Below are 19801 nucleotides of genomic sequence, written 5' to 3' on the forward strand. Positions count from 1 at the left end.
TTTCTCCACGTGACTGTTCCTCAGTCCGCATCTCGGACACATGAAGGCATGAGGCAGACTTGTTCGTAGTGTCCGGCCATTCAGCTAATCCCGGACTTGTAAATCCTGAGGGATGACACCCCACTTACTCTCAGCAGCTTCCGAGAACTGATGTGTGTATTATTAACAAGCGTGAACGAATTCTTATTTGCAGTTGTGTTATTCGGTAGGCTACGTGTCTTTAACACTACACACAGTGCGGAAAGTAAGTGTGAACACTTATCAAGTGTGGTTGTAAATATAGTGTTTACGAAGAGAAAATATTTGTGATTTCAATGCAAATATTATTACCGTTGCTGATATAACATTCTTATAATGTACTGTGATTTATCACAATTTGGATTTTTCAAAAGGACTTTGATCTTAGCGGCCGCATGAAGTTTTAACTGTGGAGTTCAGAGAAGGGTAAGACCACACATTGTATTTTCTTTGTGTTGTTGTTGTTGTTGTTGTTGTGTGTGAGGGGGGCATGAAAACTATCAGATAAAATTGTGTTACGTCCTCAAAGTTCCAGTTCCTCCATTTTCAAACCCTCCCGCTCCAAACAGGCGCTACAGCCCGATTCCAAGCCTTGTCCTCCTCTAATTGTCGAGGTCTTCTGGATTCACTAGAAACTAAATCGACTGAGGACAGCCAATAGTCACTCGGCTAATTAGAAAATTCCGCGCCTTTTTATGGAACCCGAATTTTTTATTGTCGTGTTCATAACAGCCCCACACCGATCCCTATTTTCAGCCAGAAGATTGCAGTTGGCATCTTCTTTAATATCCAATTTACTAATTTCCTCACGTCTACGCCTATGACTCTCATGTGGTCTCATACGTCAAAGTTTTCCTAATAAAATTGTATGTGCATTTCTTTTCTTTTAAAACACGGTCTTCCGACCAATTGATTGCGTCTGATTTTTAATCATCAGATACTTGGTTCGAATCTCTACTGAGGCACCGAGTGAGGGCTTCCATGGTTATTTTACTTTAATCGCGTTATCAGTATTATGCCAACAGACTGCACACCGCCCGCTTTGCTTTGGGAGGAAACTTCCGCGGTGGGCACCTCCCTCCTAGGCCAGAATTCGACGTTACAACCGAAACATTTCCACTGTTCCTGGAGGAAACAAGAAAGTCCAGACATAATGTGTGAACGAAACGCACTATACGTGTCTTTGATTACTAAAGAACCTGTTTTCGGTATTTATCCTACAATTAATCTATTCCCAACTGCAGTGTCCTATATGTTAGATAGCAATTCCTTTGTCAGTACGAGAAAAATGTTTGCGATATAATTTATAACACAGTCAATAACCAACCTCGCTCCGATACGATGTACTTCTGATCTCTCCTCTTACAACTTCGATATTACTTCTCTGACCAATATACGCAGCATTAACATCACTCCGACAATACGATTGTATCAATGATATATAATACAACAACAAACGTTGATACAATGTGAAAAATGAAGAAATTATACGAAAATTAAAAATTAGTAATTGAATTAAGAGTTTATAACATACACCTGATGACGGCTCTATGAAAGCCGAAACATGTCGAGAATGTTCCATATGTAAATCGAGTACTCGATACGGAACAAAGGATAATATTTTAACCATTTAATTATCTTATATTATTTTATTGTGATTGACGGACAATTTTAATATATATTTAATACTATTTATATTCTCGCCTGTTAAATTAACCGAGACGTGCAGCGGAGAACACGCTGAAACGCTAAACAAAGACCTTTGAACTACACGGAGGCTAACGAACTGTTGCCATAAGTGAAAATATTGTCATCGTTTTATAAAACCTGGTGTGACTGACTCCAATGTCTCATAATACGCAACCACAATATTACTGAACTGCCCTCATTGGAGGTACCAAATATATCTGTCTCAGCAAAATCGAGTGCTTCGTAGTATTAAAAGAATCACGTAAATGCAGATTAACGACTTGGATTTGCTTGCCACGCCAATTTGATATAACCGTATGCAATGTTATGGCGACACATCGGAACAGAATACATATCGAACGATTTTGAAGTAGGCATTATGCAAAGTCTCAGTATGTTAACAAACTGTTTCATGCTGTATCCAACATATTAATTCATGCAATATACTACAAACATCAAGAGCCGAAACAGTTTTTAACTGTATTAAACAGAATAACTAAAGTCTTTTGTTTTTTAAGTTCTGCCGCCATTTGTTTCTAGCCTCTAAAGAGATTCGGTATCAGCACTTGTTACATTTGCTTTATGTGCAGAGATGTTCCAAATTCCGCGGAGATACAGGTCAGTCGCCAAGCGAGTCAAGGTCGCCTGGTTTCTCACGTGCTCCATAATTACTGTCACTGGTTCCGGAGTATCTGAGCCTGTCTCAAAATACAAGAGAAATTCCTGACTACAAGATCATCGCCATAAACGTTACCTTCCTACGTCAGCCATTAACTTTTAACGAAGAAATGCTGTATTCTAACGAGGCTGAATCATTCACATAGGTTACTAGACGGGATACAAGCAAATATGATCATAATAATGTATAGAAATACAGTACTGGTACCTCTTTTGACAGTGATCCTGCTGAATATGCAACACTGCACGCAATTCCTACATGATTGGTTGTTTAAGGATGCTGTTTCAGTCGCTCAGATTGTGTAGCGTTGAATGAAATGGAACGTAGGCAACCATCAATGGCGAGTGTGAGAATATTCGGAAGGATACGATCGTGACCTGTTGAGATACTTAATGGAGAGACTGAATAAATCTCCCGAAATATTTGGAAGGCCCGAAGGAAAGATACCGCCCTGAAGACGTACCTCAGCCGAGATTCGAACTGGTACCTACCTCGCTTTTATGAGTCAGGGTTAATATTAGTATATTGAGCTTCAAGAACCGACCCAGTTGACATCTGTGTCGGTAACCTGTGGAATACGAACTGTGGCCGGCACACCGCGGCGTGCTGAAAGTGGGACACGGTGAAAGTAACGCAACGCTAATCGGTACATGCTCAGCTGATCGACTATTCCTTTATCACAATTCCTGCGCAAAAGTGAGCATTCCACGGGAACTAGACCTGTATACATTTTTCCCCACATAATCTATTTGCCGTTTCGCACGCCACTTTCGATTTAGAATTCGTTTATTCCAGATACAAATCCGTTGTTACGAAGTCAAACGCACCACAGATACGGACGGGGGACAGACTTGAACATTATTTCGTCCTTGGATTTCGTTCCATATTCACAATACAAAAGTATCAAATTATAGTTATTTATGGAATTTTGCCCTGATGATGGAGGCAGAAAGCTCCTCTGAAACGTCAGTCAGTATCTACCAGAATACACGTCGCTATATTCCGTACCTAAAACCGTTTTTTTAAACAAAGTCCTTTTTTGGTGTGTAGGCCTGTCTTACCTTTGTAAGATGAACCAGTTCTGAGAAAATCGATCAAGTTCTATTTGAGCTTCATCTAAACCAAGCCTTAAGCCGACGGACGCAAACGAAAATGAAATTTTCCCTACACTTTTCGGTGCTGATCTTAGCGAATGAAACAGAGTGGCGTACTCGACTATATCCTAGAGATTATGCTACTCGTATAAGCATAACAGATTGCCGGGCCTCGGAATCTTACTATAGGCTATGGATTCCTCTTATTAGGGTGCTGAGTAAAAGTAAGCATAAGAAGGACATGGAAAGAAAGAGTTATATAATGAGGAGCTGCACAGTTTGTATTCTTTACAAAAATTATTAGGAGGATCGAGTCAAGGACGAAGAGACAACGGAGCATGTAACACACAAGAGAGATAAGAAATGCGTACAAAGTTTTAGTAGGAATACCTGAACGTAAGAGGCCACTTGGGAGGTCTGGGTGTAGATGTGAGGGTAATGTTAAGATTGATATTAAATACTTATATATTGTTTAAATCTTGTCCGTCTAATCACAATAAATTCTTATTAAATATTAAAATATTACATTAATTAACATTTAAAATATTTAAAATATTAAATGATGTTCTTTATCGAAATATTCGATTTACATTAGACCATCGATAAAGAACATCATTTAATATTTTAAATATTTTAAATGTTAATTAATGTAATATTTTAATATTTAATAAGAATTTATTGTGATTAGACGGACAAGATTTAAACAATATATATTTATTATATCACAATATGACGCAACTTTACCATCTTATTAAATACCTAGCGTATGAGGACATGGACTTGATTAACAAAGCTTAGAAAATGGTCTTATGAGTGACTACTAACTTCTCAAAAAAGACTTTGCATCATGGAGTCTGTTATATCCCATTTCAAATATAGATAACAATATTTTTTACTGATTCCAGTAAACACTAGTTCAGTTTATGGACACCCGTGGTATTTAGCACGGAATGAAGAACGGGTGTCAGGATGTACAAGAGTTTATAACAGCCGTACAACGTTCGCATGTTGAGACAGCGTGACAATACGCAGGTATTATGCATTCAATTGTCCTTTTTTCGGACAGAATTGCATTCGTGTTAAACTTTTAGAAAGTTTGAACCGCAAATGTTATTATGTAAATCGTACCGGAGCCACTGAGCTTGACCGTTATATTCAGTACAGTTTAAAACGTTAGAATCTCGTTCAGAATTACTTTCGGCCATACCTCGTGGGGAAAAAAAATAGTGACACTTTGCACAATTTACACTAACGGTATCATCGGAGACACACGTTTGTTTCTGAAGCATTATACATCGGAATAATAAGACTTTCCGTCTTTGTGTCCCTTCTTTAGAAGGAGTGAAAGGAAGAAACAAGCAGAGAAAAGTCCACTGTTTTCTTATCGGCGATTGAACGGGTGCAGAAATTGAAGACAGCTTCATACATCGCACCAGTGATCAGATCGGTAATACAGAATGGAAACCACAAGCAGTTCTATAAGCATCCCTTGGAACAAGTGTTACAGATCTAATTAAGTATTGTTTGTATACAATTAAAACAACTCAGAGATCAAATAAAACTGATATACGTCTACCTGTCGCCCGCTTTTCAGCATTGAAAATGTTTACAATTTCAAGTACGTCAGGTTCTTTGCGATGTTACATACTTTCATTTTAGTTATAATTCATTACAAATTTAGGTCTGTGTTTTATTAACTCAAGACCCGGGGTGTTCCCGTATATATCAAACGACTTCGTGTGCTTTATGGATATTTTTATAATTCAATTTTAAACCAAGATGATTTTAATTCAATTAAAGATAACGGATTGTAACGACGAGCTACCACTGTGTATCTGACTGCAGCGCTCAGAGCATGACCACCTACATGCACTGTTTCTTAATGTCTTCATCTGTATGCATCTCCATATCCGTTTTATTCATATGCAAGATGCATTTTAATATCACGTTTTCTTTTCTTGTGTGAATTGCATTATAACATTCGTTACACATAAGAAGAGATAATTTTACAGAGGCTTTCTTTCCGTGTGTCTGTGTAAATTCTTGAACTCCATTCACTATTACGATCATCTCAAAATCAAAACGTTACGAGAAGAAATGGTACATAACACAAAATGTTCATTTTATTATTAACTGCGATTCTTGTATGAGACATTTTTTTAGATCTACTCAGTGTTCCTGAAATACAGGCTGCATACAAATATTCTATCGTTACTGTAGCTCGTCCCTTGACCTCTTTAGATGAACTGCATGAAATGTGTTCTCAGGCGTCTGATGATTTGCTATGGACTTTATACCACGTCTTCGAGGCAGTGAAGGTTATATTCAGGAACGGTTTTGTGATGATGACAGGCCGAGGGAAGATTTCGTTTTCTTCAGTGATCTTTATTGTCTTTATTTATATTTATATTATTCTCCGTTTTCTTCTATTCAGCGCCTGATGTAATAACGCGTCTCCTGGTTTTAGACCTTCATTCAAGTCGTGACTGCAGATTTTTTGCTGTGTTAACGTAACCAGCTTTAACCCTCAGGCTGTTGACTGTGCCTCTCTATTTAAAACTGCAGGTCCTTGTGTCTTATATTCATACGAATCGTACTGTATAGGTCCCCTTCGTTGTGTATTTTGATGTTTTTTAATCATACATCCACTTCTTCATAAATTAACCTCCTGTGTGCAATTTCGCCTCTAATTAAATTTGTAGTAGGCCAATTTATTAATTTTCGTCGATCCATGCGATTTAATAAGAATTCTTAATTACAAACTGTCCTCGTTTAAGATAGAGCAGCGGTAACGATACGCCAAAACAGACTTGGGCTATGTCTGAATCCCAGCCGAAATTGGTCACCATGACTGCAGCGTCCCATATTTTCCCAAAATGCTCCAAGCCCTTCTATTAGAGCAATTCAAAACATTTCATTATTCTTTGCTTCAGAGCAGCACAACCATATGACATTTGAAGCTGTATCAACTCTGTGACTAATACGGTAAAAGTAAAGTTGACTTCGGTATTTAACAAAGTACCACACAATTCAGGCGTATGGAAAAGTGGAGGTAAAGTTACAAACATTCGGAACTGATTGAGCTTCACGAGCTGGCAACTTTACCCCTGAGGAAAGAATCAAAGCAACCATTGGAGAAGCGGTTTGGTGAGCTCCAGAACCGGCCTGAACACGACGGTAAGCAGAGAAATCCTACCCTACCGGGAGTCGAAACCTGGTCGTCAAATCCGTAGCCTAATTATTATAGGCTCACCGAATCGTAAATCAACAAAATAACCCACAGACATTCAACATCTTGTCCTTGATGAAGTCCTCAAATCGATTCAAGGTGCCGAGTTACGTCATACGTGACTTCTATAAAATATCTTAACGTATTTAATTGATGTTTAAGGTTCGACATGACGAACAAACTCAAATTCATGAATTTACAGATAAATTAAATAGGCTTGTCGGGGAACAACTATGAATTGTTATTTGCACAGGAGTTTCTCACTCGCAGTGGCACTCAGAACCTGTAATTCGTAAAGGAAACACATGTTATCGTACAGGAAATGTTGGCTTGTAATCATTAACCTCAACTGTTCAGTCGACCTATCTACAATCGAGGGTTTCGACATGGCGAATGAGCGTGATAAATTATCCCAGTTGTTACATGTTCAGAACAGCTAACAACCGTGGTTAAATGAACGGGAATCGAGCTTTGATGTGATCGGTCCAGAAGCCAGACTGAAAGCAGGGTGCATAAAGTTCGGCTGCGTATGGTTTGATGAGGATGTTAGAAAAAAATAACTAGTGCCTACGGTTTCATTGCGAGTTGCGTGGCCATATTCAGGTATGAATAGTGGGCAGTGATTATCACGTTGTGTTCTGCAGCCCAGTGAAGACGATCTGCGCTATTAAGGTGTATTAAACCCGATTTAAAACTGGCTTGGTGAAGTGAACAGCACAAGTGAATAGTCAGGTTGACGCTCTGACTGTCTTAATCCGCAGACAGGAACAGAGAGAACGAATTATTTATTTTGATTTATTTAACGACGACGTCAGTAGATCAGGCTGTACAACGTTGGATGAACGTATATGGAAATGAGACGGTCGTGGCCTAATTTAATGTCTTATCCCATAATCTGCCTGAAGGAATTGAGTAATACCACGAAAAATCTCAGTCGGAATAGTGGTCTCCGAATCAGCTATGTTCGGTGCAATTCTCAAGGCTTTTAGAAAGAATATGGGTTCTTGAGGTCCTTAGGACACTGACTGAATGCATTTGTTCTAAAACTTACATTTTTTAATGACGGGAAAGGATGTTGGTGTGGGTGGAGGTGGAGGTATAATAGACGTCACTTCGCTTTGTCTTAAAGGACTTGATCGCCGACACGGTTTCTGTCAGTACCAACTTTCCACACAAGATACTGGCATTATTATTCCCCCCACCCCCAAAAGTATGAAGACACCGACCGCATTACTTTATTAGAAATCCCCCTCAACACATATAGGCGTCTGTTTTGATTCCCAGAAGGAGACGCCAACCGACAAATGTCATACCCACAGAGAGGCCATCTGATGTTGGCTGTTTCTAGGCCTCCTGAAGAAACTCGAACGGTGGGACAAACTGCATGCGTGCGGTTACGGAATGGACACCCGGGGTTCCATTCCGGTAATGGCGTTCGCCGTAACGTCCTCTGGTTACCAATGATTCGGACAAACATTCTGCCTCCATCATCTGTGTTGAATTGTGCTGTCTTCCCACAGAGTCTTGTGATGCAGGATTTGAGATTGTCTTATGTACATTATAGAAGCTGCCTCCAGCTTCAGGGTCGAAGTGTGCCGCCGAAACGCTTGTATACAACCAGAAAACCAGCCCAGATGATTCTTCTCTGTCAAAACTCACATCGCGATAAAGGCCTTAATAAAATACCGCGGCTCTCGTGTCTGTTTGTGACGTTTCCGTACCAAGGCCGCCATGTTACGAGTGGTGTTGAAACTGTGTGTTGCAGCATAAGCAGAAGGAGCCTTGCTGTGGGAGCGCGATGTGGGGCCGGGCGATGCTGATGGTGGTAGCCGTAGCAGTCGCCTCGTGCAGCGACGAGCAGCTGCACCTCGGCCGTGGCATCAACCTCTTCAGTCGCTATGGCTACCTGAGCATCAGCATGCGCGTCGTGCCACGGAACGACACGGACCTCGAGTGGATCTTCAGGGAGCCCACTGTGGACATCTTCAGGTCAGCCATGTGCGTTGTGCTGCCGACTGCAAGTGTTTGCCTCATATTTTTACGCCGTTTGTCCCAAACCAAACGTCGCTTTAGAACAGGCGTCCTCAATTTTTTTAGAGACCTAAGGCCACATTCGCCCTTGTTCAGTGACTCCCAGACAGCAAGTTTATGACTGAGGAGAATTATTTCGAACTTCGTGACAAATTTAATAAAAATATTGGGCCTACTGCCATCAAACAGGTTAAATTCGTCATTGGTAACACATCTGAAACTGGTTTTGCTTGGGTAACCTTTCAACATCATGTTTAACTTCTGCCTTTGCGACACACATGAGTCTCTGCGAGTGTTATGAGTAAGATACGTCCCAGTTCTCGATTTAATAATGTTCTTCATCAATCTGTACAGTTGTTGAAGCGACATGCATGTTTTTTTCTATAAGGTAACTACTTTTCATCACACGGGGTGACAACGAATTACGCGGGTCGCATTGTAGACCGAACACTGGATGCAGGTGAGGGCGAATTTCACGTTCTGCCCACCAATACCCACTGAACGTCATCCAAATGACTGACCGACACTAACCAACTAACTGACTCAGTGAACCCGGAGGTTCATCGCCGAATTAACCAAAGCCCTCCACCGGTCCTTGTCCTGGGCAACTAACTAACTAAATCACTCTCTTCACTACCTAATTTCTAACCAATTCCCTGATCGGCTAGGCCTAATTACATGACGTACTGACAAAGAGACCGACTGACTGACTGCAATCAACCAAGTAATTTCCCGGCCTGACTTGTATTCAGAAGTATCGGGTTCGAATCTCGACTATCTCACAGGCTGCCTTGAATGATAATTTCCGTGGCTTTTATTAGCCCTTCGAGGCAAAACAAGGGACAGTACCTTGAAGGGGGTCATGGCCTTTCCTTCCAAATCGTTATTACTCAGCACGAATAGTCAGGCAATTAGTTTTGTTACCTAACTTACTCGCCCAGTCAGTTAATTCTAACGTAATGACATTCAAAGGTTGTCTTGTGGACCGTTTTTAAAATACATTTCCAAAATTTTATAACCTTGTTCAGGTGTACTGGCATCTTGTAGCATTCGGTATTATTTGACGGCAGAATTTTTTTGAAACAATTTGTCTTAATTATTCTAAGATTTGCTGAGAGCATTTTTTTTTCAAAGTCTCGCTAGCAGACGAATGTGTTGATTACTTCTGATTGCTACTGGCTAGTCCATTTATTGTCGTAAAATCAATTATGTAGTTCCATTACGAACAGAAGTAACAATAAACACCAGTCACTATGCAGTATCAGTAGCAGACAGTTACAGTCGCTTGGCCACTGCAATTTCCTGTCAATGCTCCGATTTTAACACCCGTGCTCTTTGTGTGGCTACGTTTATTGTTCTAACAGAAGAAAGCCGGAACAATCGAGAGCTGTTAAATGGTGATTGAAGGATGCAGCATTCTATAGTGACAGGAAGTTCTGGTACGAAGTATGACGGGCGTTTGTATTTTAATACACACAAGTGTGCAAGTCTGTAGTGTCAGAAGGAACTACAAATCGATAATTATTCAATTTAATGTTCTATTTCCGTACATACCACCGCCTAACACACCTACAAAATCCCAGTACTTGAAAGACGCCACGCGCTATCGCCATGTTTTTCATTGTTAACGTAAAAATCTATTCATAAAAACTGTAAGAATTTTATTATCTGAATATAAGATTTCGCACTTATAGTTCCAATTGTCCTTTATGATTAATTACCATACCATGAGAGCATGAAAGAGGCCTGGGGACAGTCCATTTACGAATTCCTTCTCTACTTTAAGGAAATTCTATATTTTCAACATACAGTCCAATGATCGACTTACGATCTCCGTTCATTAGCATACAGACACACGTAATTCGATCGGACATCGTAAAGATCTCAACAAGGTGTATACACACGCACAAACAAACACGCGCGCTAATCAAACATTTCAAGCGAGATAGTATTATGCAAATACACATACGTGCTTTATCGCTGGAATTCAACTTTTGTTAATTATGCGTGTAATTACTTCGTCGTCTGTTTAATTATAAGTGGTTTAATATATGACGTATATAACAGCCATTGAAATTATCGACTTGAGTTGAACGCTTCAAAGATTAGCAAAGAGCAATGTGGCACGAACGGTAATTCGATTACACCACGTAACCGATGATACAGCCATGCTCAATTGAATAAAAATTTTCTTGGATATTATCCATCGTCTAGTAAATATAAAACGTAAAACGACGTTTCGGAGATGGGACTCTATCTCCGTCTTCAGGTTCCTACACAGTTGGGTCCACTAGATAGAGCTAATCCCTATCTCCGGACCATGCTATTTGCTATACTTGCCCCTTAATCTTGGACAGAACTAGTCAAATTTTCGTAATAATAAGTCCTGAGAATAACTTCTTGGTACTGTTGCAGTGGGTGAGACTATGTCTCTGTGGAACTGGGCCTTTAACAGCCCCATTGTCCATCCCCCACATGATACATGAGTGAATATGTAGCAGTGGTGGAATGTAACTTGCAGGGGAAAACCGAATAACTCTGAAATAAAAGTCACAGAGAAAAACCAATAAAAAAAGAGGGTACTTACAATTGGTCCTCTTGACTGAAAAACTGTGACATTCTGTATCTGGTCATGCCGGCTCCGGGCAGCTGTACTTTTGATCTGCACACAAAAACAAAATCCATATTGTAGTTCAGGATAAATATTTTCAAATGTGATTTATTGCGAAAGGCTTGTAGTTCATTTCATTCCCTGGACGTAACAGAGACCGAATATCGTAGTGCAGTGGTACACACTCTGTTCTGTAGAGTATCGTTCAGGTGACAGCTATCCCAGTTACAGATTGTAACTGTGATTCAGTGCCCAAAGTAGGTCACGACCACTTCCTTCTACATTCTTCGTAATTCACAATCGTCATTCCATCTGCACGATCTATCCCAGTAAGAGACCACGCTTTACGACAATATAAAACAGCAGAAGTGTTGTTATAATACAGAAACCACGGACGTTTAGGTGGGATAAACTCATAATTCGAGTGGCGGAAACAAGATATACGGAGAGAATTTTGGTAAAGAAACTCCTTACCAGTGTCATCATGGAAGACGAAACAGGAGAAGAATATGTAAATGTTTGTTGGGGGATGGGTTTTGAGAACGGGAAGTCGACGGAACTGGCTCAGGAAAGATTCGTTTTCGATAAGAGTTTTCAGTTCTTTTGGGAGTTTCTTCAGTATTTCTGAAGGATGCAAGGAGTCTGCGGACAAAAACGTTTGGGAAACACAGACCTAAATCAGAGCTTCGTGTTAGATAACGTCACGCCTGCGAAAGTGAAATAAATACTTCCAGCTAAAACATAAATACAAGCACAAGGTCATTTGATGATGCAGGTCCCCAGCTTGTCCTTGAGCAGCAATCTGTAGCAGTCATTTGTACGTGGATGTCTTATTAGGCACATCAGAAAACACGCGGAGTGCCTATTAAAATTGCCTCATCCGTCCGGGGGTTTTTCCCCCGTACGCAGCTCCAAAGCGGATAAACCTGTTTTGATTAAATTTCGTGATGGAAATTTTTTTTACAAAAATTGTCGAGCCATTGCAGTTTTAATTTACACCGGGCAATTTTATCGACGTGTGTATCAAATACACCTCAGACAATAGAGAACATCCACTGTTATATTAGAAGGCCTGTAACTAACGTGGGATTTGCCTGGAGAGTAACAAAATACCTCAGTCAGGAATGTCGGTTCTCCGCCGAAGAGTCCATGAAGTTCGCATTTAAGATTCCATTCGACACTAATTATCTACGTGTCGCAAATGAAGTATGAAATAAACAACTATTTGCCTCTGTCGGCTACTTTATTATATTTCATCACCGTGACGTATTCGCTACTTTATCTGCTGATAGGATACGCGTCTCTGCTTGCAAGCCTCTATCCCACTAACAGTTTTTTGAAAGCCAGTCACTAAGTTTACTACAGAAATTTCATTTCATAATTTCTCTCCCTACACGTGAGTCGGACATTTATAAGGCGTTTATTTCTTATAGTTTTATTAAACGTCTTCCATTGCTAAGATTTCTCAACTTCGAATAATAAAACCTTGGGTGAATTATGAATTTTAAAGGATATGGAAGGACCTAAATTACGGTACTATCCTGGCACTTTACTGAAGAGACTGAGTAAAACCACGAAACCCATCAGTCATGTTAGCTGGTCTCACGAAAACTAATCAGAAATGTAAACCACTCAACCCCCCCCCCCCACATTCAGTTTACATATAATATTATTATGCCTAAAATATGCTGTTATTTATCCTTACATGCCACTTCCTTGCCGATACTTTCTGTTAATTCCAGGTTTTCTGTGTATAATTGCAGCTATGATTAATCATTTAAATTGCATCATGTTAATATTCTTTTTGCGTGAAACAGTGTAACAAGATTTCATTCTTGAATGCCACAGTCACACTCATTAGTCTTTTTTCTGTAGTTTCAATAAAAATTCATAAGTATCTTACTGCAATTATTCCATAGGCCTACTTCAAATTTCATTTCTGGATGTTTCGTGTTGTAAGCTCCATTTAACTTGCATATATAATGAGCCATTCTGCTTCGTCTTACCAGTTCTCTTCTTGTGCAAGTTCTACTGACCTCCAGTTACTGCTCACAGCATTTGTACGGTCCTACCACAACTAGTAAGGAGAATGACGTCCAAATGCGTGTCGTGGTATGATGGCTGTGCTTCGTATTCATCCGCTTCGAATCCCGGCCGCTGTGACAGATTTCCTGGAAAAGTTCCATCGTCGTGTTCTCCAGTCCTTCGAGACAAATCCTGGTCATTCATCAACATTTCTCGTTCCACGCTAAATCACGTATTCAGTTGATACAGCATGATTTCCGGAAGTCGTGAATGAACAGTTATCATGTATTCGTATTCAGGGAGTATCAGGTTTGAATCTGCGTCGATTCTCATTCGGCATTTGCAATAAAACAATAAACATTGTCCATCATATTTCTAACGGAAGAGTGACTATTCCGATATTTCTCTTGATTTTTCTCAATTACTTCGGTAAGAAGAGGGGGGAGTACTTTTAAACAGGCCATGGCCACTTCATTTGACATGTTACTCCTTCGACATTTATCATCGTTTCATTTCTCATTCGATGTTGTATGACTTATTCAGTTGAAACAAAGTCCTTAAATGTGGGATTTGACGTTATCACGGCGGTGAGGATGACGATGGTCCTCTGGACCAGTGGTATTCAACCTGGGGTACGCGAAGACATCTTAGGGGGTACGTGAAATTTAAAAAAAAAATATTATTTTATGATAAACACTGAATAATCAGTAATGTAATTTATTTAATTAATTTTAGATGTAGCTTATATACTATGTATAACTTGAATTATACTCCAACAAATTTGGGGGTAAATTCATACAGTTTATTCTATGAAACAATGTTAGTACTATGTTGTACCAGAAAACTTTATGTTGAAAGTAATTTGGACCTGAGTTAACATTACAGTACGTAAAAAACCTATATTATGTTGCAAACTGTAAAACTGTCATGTATTAAAGATACACAAACATACAACATTGATAAGGTGGGCTCAGTCAACGTGCCAGAGGATCTGATGATCTAGGGATGATGATCTTAACACGTTCGTCCTACCGCGCCTCGTGATTCACAAGACTTCCCCCAAGAACGTACTTCCCTTTCGCATTTTATTTTATGAAAATATGATTCGACCCATAAAAATAATAGAATTTGGTAATGAAGATAAATGTCTCTGTTTAATAACTCGATTCTCTTCGTGTCCTCTTGTATTTTTCTCGCGTAGAAGCTTGACAAACACGATTTATTCTCAGCTTACCACATTTTAACCCTTCGTAAACATTATACTCCAACAAATTTGGGGGTACAAAGTTGAAGAGAAATTATATTTGGGGGTACGCGAACAAAAAAGGTTGAATACCACTGAGTTAGACTGTGGTGACACCGTGTAGACTCTTAGGTACATACCAGGGTTCAAATCTACCTGTGAGTGGACACGGCGTCACAATCCGGAAAAACATCGTCAGAGTCTTTAAATAAACGAAAGAAGAAATAAAATAAGCACTACAGAACAGGAAAGCCTTCAAGCGTAACTTGAACTCCGTTATATTATGCGTGTGATCATTGGTTAACTATTGCGTAATGTCCCTTTTGGAGTAACGTCCTCGTATGTGTAATCAGTGGAAAATGAAACGAAAGGAAAATTTCAAAACGGTATTATGCAAACGAAGTGAGTAATACACTCAACATCAAAAACAACGACCTGCGTATATTTAAATCAGTGCTCAGTATGTATTATAGTACATTATGTATCCGCATCAGTATTTTTTTCAGAAACGTTTTATATTAATGTATGTTGGATTACATTTATACGAGGATGTGTTACTTTCATAAAAAGTTAATTTATAAGCTGAAAGCATACGGGTACCTAGTATAAGACTGTTCATACTCAATTTTGTCTCCGAAATTACTCAGCGGCTTTCAATGCGATTTGATAAGGGGTTTACACTAAAAGTTGTCGGAAGAATTTCATTTCGGTCCTTATCGAGCCAACATAACCGAGGCACCAATAAAACATCTACTTTCTAGAAATTCTTACTGAAATTAATTTAATCAGGAGCGACATATTATGCCCTAAGCCATGTTCGTATGGTTCACACTTAACGAATTCTATGAACTCTGTAATCCGTTGCGTGGTCTCTGCTGTGCTGATCAATTTTCGACAACACTTTTGTTACCAACAGCAAATTAACATTAAGACTAATGAAAAACTGCATGAAAGATATCGTAAATCTGTGAGCCCTTACAATGGGCGCCATTTATGTAGCGGCCGATCTCACACCTTTGATGAAAAATTGTATTCTTTTTAATTTAATAACCTCTTACAGAATTCTTTCGCTATCGGAAACTGTGATAAAATGTTCCAGATGTCAGACCGGACATTAGTTAATAAAATTATATATTATAAAAACTACGAGATCATAGATCATTTATGTTATGATTAAGATCCCTTGGTTATTAAGTGGTGACAAATTAATCATTAGGGGGCACGTACCCGGAATACAGCATTATGCCTTCTTGGCTTTCAGCCCATCACCCCAATAACCTCTCTACACTCAAGTGCTTGTATCACATCTGTACCACAGCATCAAACGGATGGTTAGAGCTAAAGGCCTTATTGGTGAGAGTGACAGAGCGAGACCTCAAATACGTCTTCATTACAAGACACATACAGGATTTAGTTAGGTAACCCAGAAGATAAAGAGGCCACTTGGAAATTGCAGGCGAAAATGGGAGAATAATATTAAAATGAATTTTAAATAAGTTGAGATAAGATCTATCAGGTTTGCAGGGAATGTTAGTGGTTGGCTGGCATTTTATCCCAACGTTTCTCCTGTGTGCCAATGTATAAGTTATATAACATTCAGTGAAGAAGGAAATGACCATGAATGATGAGGGTAAGGATTTGAAATAAGGTCGTCGTGGTCTGTCTGAGGACACTGTTCCAACATTTGCCTGGAGAGACTGAAGAAAACGACAGAAAACTCGGGATAGCTGAATTCAACACCGGGATTGAAACATGACACCTTTCAACGACAGATCCACAATACCCTGTCAAGTTCTAACGTATGCATTTTCCTCGTAGGAACACGTCACTGCAGACGCCCCTACAGGCCAGTACCGAAATGACGAACTCCGCGAGTCCCGTGTTTCACGGAGACTTCCACATGGAATTTTGCGACAACCTGAGACAACTCCTGCAGGCCTATTTCCGCGATTTTACCTTCGAACGATTGGACAAGCCGTGGCGAGCTTTTACGGCCAGTTGGAGTCGTGCAGCAGTAGCCCGGCATCTGGGCATCAGGTCGTCCTACGTCACCGGACAACACTGCTACGTACTGGTGTGTATCTCGGGGGACTCGTGCTTTTGGTCTGGGGCTGGTTTCAACTGTCTCAGATTACAGTCCAATGGAGGACTTTCCTGAAGTTAGTTAACACTCCTGCTGATCACCATTGTTTACATTTCTACATATTATTCGGTCTACTGCACTCATCAACATTTCTCGTCGTATTACCACTCAGCAGTAACCGCGCTGTAACGCGGTGTTCCGTTACACAAGCATCTGTTAGTATCCTACAGCAGAAAACTTAAAAATCTGTCACCTCAGTGGACAAATCTGAACCTACTTTCTACTCACATTTCCGCGTCAGAGGAAGGGTACACCACGCACAATGTGCCTGCTTCAGTCTTCAGTCATCGAACGTAGCGACGCTTTGTCGTGGTTTTCTCAGTCCCTACAGACAAAGTAAAAAAAAAATCTTAAACTAGGTCACGACCACTTCATTCTATATCCTTTCCAATTAATTATTTATTAACTTTATCATTCGACGATATATAACCGGAGCCAAATACGTGGCCTTTCAAAGTACTACTCTTAAGGAATTGGGAAAATAACAAAAGAAATATTAACAGATTACGTCACGAAATAAAGTAAAACATTTCATCTGTGTCATATTGTTTAATTCGGTTGTCAAATGGGAAGAAGATCCATTATTGGAGAGGAGTTTCTTCGAATTGTTAGTATTGAAAATGAAGAGAAGACTTTATACAATGGACGGATAAATTACCTTTATTCCGTGACTAGTCAAATGCTAGGTTAGAGATAAAACCCACAACTCAGGACCGAGCTATCGCACACCTTGTGAGGCAGTGACACGTGGAATTATATCATTTAAATTTAATAATTATTACAATTTTGGAAGTTTAATTAATTAACAGAAACTACTACCTTAAACATACAGGTACCACCATGTATTTTCCTAACCTAAGATTACCTTCACGGCACAGTCGTGTTCTGACACACTGCAGAGAACACACAACTATTATTCTGCTTCCAGGAAATTGTGATGACGATGATGAAGAAAAATGCAGTTATTGATTATATTAAGGTTGGTCTGCCAGCACAATATTTCTCTGGAGAAACTGTAGAAAATTACAACACCTGAAACAGGATAGTGTGTCGAGACTCCAATCCAAAACCTAACATTACACAGGAATGCCAACCCCTACAACATAACGCCCAGTTGAGACAACTTGTGGTGCTTCAAGTTGACGAAGCAGAGATGTATGGGCAGGTTGTGCAGGAATGAAGCATTCCACCTCGTCTACACGCATGACACGCCGCGTAACTGCTCAAAAGAAAACTGCCATGTTTACTGAACGTGTTTCGATGTGATAAAGAGGCCGTCGGTGCTTCCTGACAAATGCCTGAGGCTGGAACGAAAAATTAATTTTACTCTTGTCCCAGGTGGGACTAATTACATATTAGAAGGCCGGACATAATCGCGTTACAACTTGCAACTGTATGAAAATTATTAAACAGCTTCAACCGACTGAACGCCAAAAGACATCAAATAACAAACAGAGGCCCCTTCAGGTGAACGTACTACTTTATTACTTAATCACTACGAACACAAAGAGTGACTTTAGTGGGCCGGGCCATTGTGTTTCCAGGTCAGAGTGTCCCGTCACAGGGAGTCGGCCAAACTCGGCACAGCATCCAAGAATCTGGAGCTAGACGAGGCCGTGGAACAAGAAGTGGATAATGTGCAGGTCGGCAATGCAGCGAGCGTCATAGAGTTCGTCCGAAACTTCGGATCGCATTACATCGCATCCTACACGACGGGGAACTCGCTGTATCAGGTACTAAAGTCTGTTCGTAAATTATAATAGAAGATTTATTGTGTAAAGTTTAAATGAAAAGTAAAAATCCTGTTTTGTATCGAGGCACCAGGTTATTTCACAATGTGCACAAAGCGAACTGTGTCCGTCCGTCTGTACGTACGTCTTATCTCCCACACCACTGAACGGATTTCGATTAAATGTGGCATTATGGTTTCCACTAATAGTTGTTGCAGCTTACTTATATAATAAGATTTATCTCGCTTCAATGTATCCTCTACTTTACATGAAACTTAAATCGAACTGTACCGAGTTTATTAAAACCGGTTTTCGGAAAAGTGTGTTGATTAAATGAATACATGCATCTTAGAGAGATCCACAAGTTCTATTTTAAACATGTTTGTTGTGGCAAATATTTAAAGAAATACGAGAAGAAAGTAATATGACTCTAAACAGAATGACATCTGTATCTTTCCAAAGACAATTTTGTACTGCAGTAAAGGAACTTAGATGCCGATGCGATATGTAAAATTGCAAAGAACGAATCCGGAAAATGTGTAGTGGGGTTCATCTCACTTTCATCTCTTTTGGGCGATGTTACGACATTCGTGATGGAATGATGTGCCAACGTGTTTCCGTCTTCAAGGCGAACTGGCTCGCCAGAACGCGATGTTATCACGCAAAGCAAAAAAACAAAGGAAGCCTCGACATGCGACGACCATGAAAACAGTTATTTTACATCTTTTATTTGAATGTAATAACACGAAGAACACCGTATTTCTCTCACCACTTGCATATCGTGCGAATTTGAACAAAATCGAGCAAACACACTTTAAAATTACTTGAACCACAGTACATGGGCTAAACACGTATTTCCTATACAGCCCAAAACACTATCGTTTCATTTTCAAGTGAACTTTTATATTAAGTACGTCGCGTAATTTATGTTGATTACGTTAGGAAAAAACCTCCTCATCTAGAGCACAGTTGGACAGATGAACACAGAACGTAAAAACCGTATGCGCGTTACAGTAAAAGAACCCAAAACATTTAAAAGGAAATTGAGACGCAGGGTAGACAATTATGTAATTTCGTTTACTTTTTATTAGTTTTTGGATCTTTTTAACAAACTTGCATTTCATTTGAACGTGCCCCCTCGTAAACCCAAATGAGAGTTACACTTTCAATATGAAATGAAAGAATCCCTTAATTCACAGCCCTTTTATTGTGCAGTTATATGCATTTAAGTCGGCACTGATTTCCGCAACTAGGTCAGCAGGTCGCTTTGGCTTCGCAAAGTTTCTCTTTCGTCAGTTTCCCTTTCGTT

The 19801-nt window shown here is 39.7% G+C and overlaps 2 protein-coding genes across 7 annotated transcripts in view; one reads left to right on the top strand and one right to left on the bottom strand.

Moving 5' to 3' along the window:
- tsl (membrane-attack complex domain containing protein torso-like) overlaps positions 1-19801 on the top strand; it is a 21740-nt gene continuing 1939 nt past the window's right edge. Inside the window, exons 1-5 of one of the 6 annotated variants that reach the window (XM_022060893.2) lie at positions 1-444; positions 4817-4927; positions 8475-8707; positions 16438-16693; positions 18307-18495. In XM_022060893.2, the coding sequence (XP_021916585.2) occupies positions 8508-8707; positions 16438-16693; positions 18307-18495 (645 nt within the window). In that variant the 5' untranslated portion in view covers positions 1-444; positions 4817-4927; positions 8475-8507. Of the gene's footprint in view, positions 445-4816; positions 4928-7119; positions 7313-8474; positions 8708-16437; positions 16694-18306; positions 18496-19801 lie in introns of those variants that run through there. The other 5 variants (XM_022060894.2, XM_022060892.2, XM_022060897.2 and 2 more) reach the window with 5 other exon arrangements.
- Positions 11327-19801, bottom strand: part of LOC110828297 (tetratricopeptide repeat protein 5) — a 19562-nt gene continuing 11087 nt past the window's right edge. The window contains exons 9-10 of the transcript XR_002542621.2: positions 16991-17087; positions 11327-11402 (exon numbers count right to left, since the gene is read on the bottom strand). The gene's annotated coding sequence lies outside the window, so the exon portion shown is untranslated. The remainder of the gene's footprint in view (positions 11403-16990; positions 17088-19801) is intronic.

The sequence above is a fragment of the Zootermopsis nevadensis genome, unplaced genomic scaffold, assembly GCF_977971745.1.
Source record: "Zootermopsis nevadensis isolate Lab colony 2312 unplaced genomic scaffold, Znev_1.0 Znev_ptg000022l, whole genome shotgun sequence".
NCBI lineage: Eukaryota > Metazoa > Arthropoda > Insecta > Blattodea > Termopsidae > Zootermopsis > Zootermopsis nevadensis.